This window comes from Ipomoea triloba, chromosome 13, assembly GCF_003576645.1.
Source record: "Ipomoea triloba cultivar NCNSP0323 chromosome 13, ASM357664v1".
Lineage (NCBI taxonomy): Eukaryota > Viridiplantae > Streptophyta > Magnoliopsida > Solanales > Convolvulaceae > Ipomoea > Ipomoea triloba.
The window spans coordinates 2356784-2361435 of NC_044928.1; the positions used below are offsets into that span (position 1 = coordinate 2356784).

The following is a 4652-nucleotide window of genomic DNA, read 5'->3' on the forward strand; positions in this document are numbered from 1 at the left end:
ATTAACTCTGCATTAAATGTTTAGGCCAGGCAACCGTTACGCTTGACCATTTTTATAGTTCTACTCTGAGGTTCAAATCGAATCTAATAGCTTATCTAATTATTTTGTAATCACCAACTCCTACTCTTAAACTGCGGATGTAGCTAAATAAGCTAGCGAACAACAACAACAATAATAATAATAGGAGACGACTTATCCACTTATACCGTCAATATCCTAAATTTACTTTTTTTATACATATATGGAGAGAGGGGGGCTTCACCCTAATTAAGTTCCTAGTCCTTAATACTACGTACCAAAGTAGCAGCTTTAATAATTAAATTAAGAAATAATGATTAAGAAGTGCATGCACCTGACATATACCAGAAATTCTTTTCTCCATTTTACACGTAAAGCCGTTGGCTCGGCTTACCGGTGAAGGCAATAGGCAATTAATTAATTAAGAATCTTTTGTTACATATTTTTCTTGTCTTCCTTACTAAAAAAAAAAAAAGAAAAAAAAAAAGAAGAAGAAGAAGATAGAATTCAATGAATTTCGGGCTGTTGCCCGACAACATCAAATACAATGTATGATTCAAAACGTGACAGTGACCAACGTTGTCCAACTGAACCACCCTCCATTGTCATTGTCAAAGGAATAGTCTTAGCTCACCGTACATATATCTACAAACAATTTAAATTTAAATTTAAATACTTTGCAAACTTTGATTTCATCACGAACAAATAAAAATTTGTTTGAATGCAACTAACTTGAACTTGAATGGTTTTAATAATTAGCTAGACTTTGAGAGTGTGTTTAGAAGAGTGTAGCGGTTTATTGTCCAATAATTATTATCTAGAGGATCATTTTAAATTAATAAGCGATAATTAGATTGATTAGAGCAATTCACTAACTACAATTGTAAAAATTTCAATTTGAAGGATAACCGTTCATTAGGAGCGTGAAAGCCACGTAAATTTTAATCGATCAAATTTAATATTAAAAAAAAAGATTTAATAAGCCTCCTAAGTCACTTATTAGTGCAGCCAAGCATCTTGTGATCCAATGACATGTAGTGACTCTCCCATATGGGAGGTCATGAGATTGAGCCTCAATGTTTAGTATAAACAGATACTACAATGTGATAGGGTAAGTTGTATTAAAAAAAAAACAGTCACTTATTAGTCCAATGTGTCAAATACCGAAATGCTTAATGTCCTTCTGTGTTCTGAAAATGATCAAACAAATAAATCCATGTATCCATTTTTATTAATCTTCTTCCTAATAAAATTGAACAAGTTAAAATGAAACAAATACATCCATGTATCCAATTTTAATCTTCTTCCTAATAAAATTGAACAAGTTAAAATGTTAAATATAGGAAAATTTGCACTTTTCATCCCTAAGTTATAGGGTAATTGTAGAATTCGTCCCGGAGTGTTGGCACTGCAACTTGGTCATACTAACTTTTTGTCCCTAAGTTATCATTAGCATTGCACTTTTCGTTCATTTACGTTACTAATAAAACTTTAGGGACGAAATTTGTAATTTCAGTATAACTGAAGAACAAAAAATAAATATATAAAACTCTAAACCCTAAACCATATTTTGAATATTCGGACGAATCGGGTTCAAATTAATAACCTCCAACCCGAATTTACGAATTCAAGTTTTGATTATTGTAGGATCGGATATCCTTTTTTGGGTTTGGATATCCATTTTCCAGGATTTTCGAAGTTCAGGTTCCTCGGGTACTACTCATCTCTATCGTGATATCCTTGTTTGGGATCGGATATCCATTTTCCAAGGTTTTCGGAGTTCGGGTTGGTCGGATTATTTGGGTTCCTCAGATACTGTTTACCCCTATCATGAACAGTCTTGAATATTTGCCGTAGATTCCTCTTGTTACCAAAAAAAAAAAAAAAAAAAAAATATTTGAACAATTTAGATAGTCAATTTCACTGTCGTTTTTCCTGTAATATTTAATTGGATATAAACAAGATAATTTTATTGGGTCATTTTAACAAGCCCAATTTGATAGTCCAATTAACTTTGCAGTTCATTGCACATATAATCCATCTTAATCTATAGCCCAATTAAGAACACAATCTAATTAATTAAATAATATTTCTTCGGACTTCAATTTATTCATGATATAATAAGTGCAAATATATGATAGTCTGGTGATGGAGCACATCCTATGAGTATTGCCATATGGTAAACTCAAAACGCATCATTTTCAAAGTCTTATTCTTCTATCGTTTCTCTACGGACACAATCAAATTAAATCTAAATTAAGCCCATAATCGTCTCATAGTGATAAATATATATAACATGATTTGAAATTTTGGGCTGATCTTCTCTTCACTAGCTGATTAACATAAGTTATAAATACTAATTTATTGGGTAATTTAGTTGGATCTGATTGGTTCGAGGGTGAGCGGGATGAGAGATTATTTTTGATATTTTGATATGAGCCGTCAAACATGATTAAAAGGTGATCGATGAGGATGGTTTTCCTTGATGATCTTCCTTGTGGGATTTACCGTAATCAACTTACACTAGAACCCGTTCCCGAAAACTAACTCAGTTTTATATCACAAAAATTAACGCAATTTCTTACTTTATTCATGATAAGTGACACAATAGGGCTAGAATTATAGTTTTGTGGATAACTAGAATTTTAACAAACTACCATCTAATTATAACAACATGAAGATAAATATAAATACTTGGAGCAATAAATTTCTGCCAAGGACATATATACTAGGTAGATAACTATGCAATGCCAAGCTTCTCCTTTAGGTGCTGCACAAAGCCATAGATTTTGTGAGGGTGAGGAAGTGAATTGGACACAATCTCCATCTCCATGCATCTGTCAACCCATCCAACAAGCTTAGGGCATTCATCCTTTATGGTGAAGTTTGCACACTTCTCAAGAGAGTAAAACCATCTTGAGAAGGGAAGAAGGGCTACATCCACAAACCCTATCTTCTCACCTCCCATGTATGGCTTCTCCCCAAGCTCTCCTTCTAAGGTCTTCAAGCATTCTATCAATTCATTCTTTGCTTTCTCTTGCTCTCCCCCTTTCCCCATCCACAATCTTTTTGAAATGCCATACAACTGCTTATAAAATTAACAAACATTAGATTATAGTATTGTTGATTGTTGATATATATGGAATTAATTTAATATCTTAGAGGGAGAATGACCAAATAAGCTCTCGAATTATTTAAGAACAGTCAATTGTACCCTTGAACTACAAAAAGTTCCACATTAACTAAGCCTTGAACTATTAAAAAAATGCAATTAGAACCTTTTTATTTATAAGTTACCTATTGTTACTGGAGTGATTTCCATGTGTAATTTTCTTTGTATACATAGATGTCACGTATACACTATTTTAATTTTCTATGGAATATGTTATATATTGATAAAATCTCGTATATATTATAACTTAGCTTGATGATACATCAAACTTTTGACCACTCAAAGTTTGAATTTCCATTGAAATTCTAACCATAATCTCGTTGGTCTAAAATTTGTAAACATGTCACCTAATCAATCAAGTTTTTTTACGATCTTTGTTGGTGATCAGTAGTACCAATCACTTTTGATGGGCGTGATTGATATTAATAACAATGAGCAATTGTTATATTCTCAAAGTGATATTTTTGATCGGCCCTAAATTTCCAACCACTTTTTAATTTTTTCTATTCAAGAAAAGTAGCATTTTGAATTGATGCAAATAATTAATGTGTTTACCTTGTCAGCATATGCAGCCCAAAATCTAGCAAGAGATCTTTGATGGGCATCAGAGGGAAGCAAGGGGAAATCATCATGCCAAACTTCATCAATATACTCAACAATGATTAGGGATTCACAGATGGGGTTGCCATTGTGGATCAACACAGGGATCTTCTTGTGAACCGGGTTCATCTCAACCAGAACTCTGCTCTTGTCTTCCAACTTCTCTTCCTTGTACTCATACTTGATTCCCTTCAACGCCAGCGCCAACCTCACTCTCATTCCAAAAGAACTTGCCCAGCAATCCAAAAGCACAACATTATCTTCCATTTTTCTTGATTTCTGCAAGTATAGTGATTGTTTAAAACGCTCCGCTCCTGTATAATATCCCATAAACCATACAAGAGAGAGGTAAATCATATACTAAGAATACATACCTGTCTTCAAAATGCTGTTTTGAGAGGCCAGTAAGTGTTTATACAGTGGATGAGATGCATATATTCAATCTAGTTCAGTCATATTTATAGTGCTTTTGGAGAGATGAAGTGGGCGTCATTGCTTACTTTAGAGTCATTGGACATGGAAGATAAAATATTATTAGAGTTTGGACTTTGGGGGAGTCCTATAATTCTTTCCCAAGAAACATACAAACAGAATATGAAAAGAATCTAACAAATCCTAACTTAGGCTGACCAAAATCTTTGATTTATGGAGGCATCTCAGTGAAATTCGTTTTATAGTCCTAGCTTGGCAAAAGGCCATAAGAAAACCAAGCTTATGTTATGACCCTAGTCGACAAAGTATTGTATTATACCGAGATAAATCAGCCTAGATTGTTCCGACCGGAACAAATTGAGAAGGCCAATAGGCAATTTCCACAATGAGTTAAACTTAGAAACTTATGGTTACTAATCAACTGCTAGAC

General features: G+C 33.4%; 1 protein-coding gene across 1 annotated transcript; it reads right to left on the reverse strand.

Annotated features, from left to right (window-relative positions):
• Positions 1-2586: 2586 nt before the first annotated feature.
• On the reverse strand, positions 2587-4277 carry LOC116001747 (probable glutathione S-transferase parA). Its single transcript, XM_031241682.1, has 3 exons — positions 4165-4277; positions 3746-4069; positions 2587-3103 (listed from the first exon to the last, which is right to left on the reverse strand). The coding sequence occupies exons 2-3, from the start codon at positions 4055-4057 to the stop codon at positions 2759-2761; spliced, it is 657 nt and encodes a 218-aa protein (XP_031097542.1). The 5' UTR covers positions 4058-4069; positions 4165-4277; the 3' UTR covers positions 2587-2758.
• Positions 4278-4652: the final 375 nt, after the last annotated feature.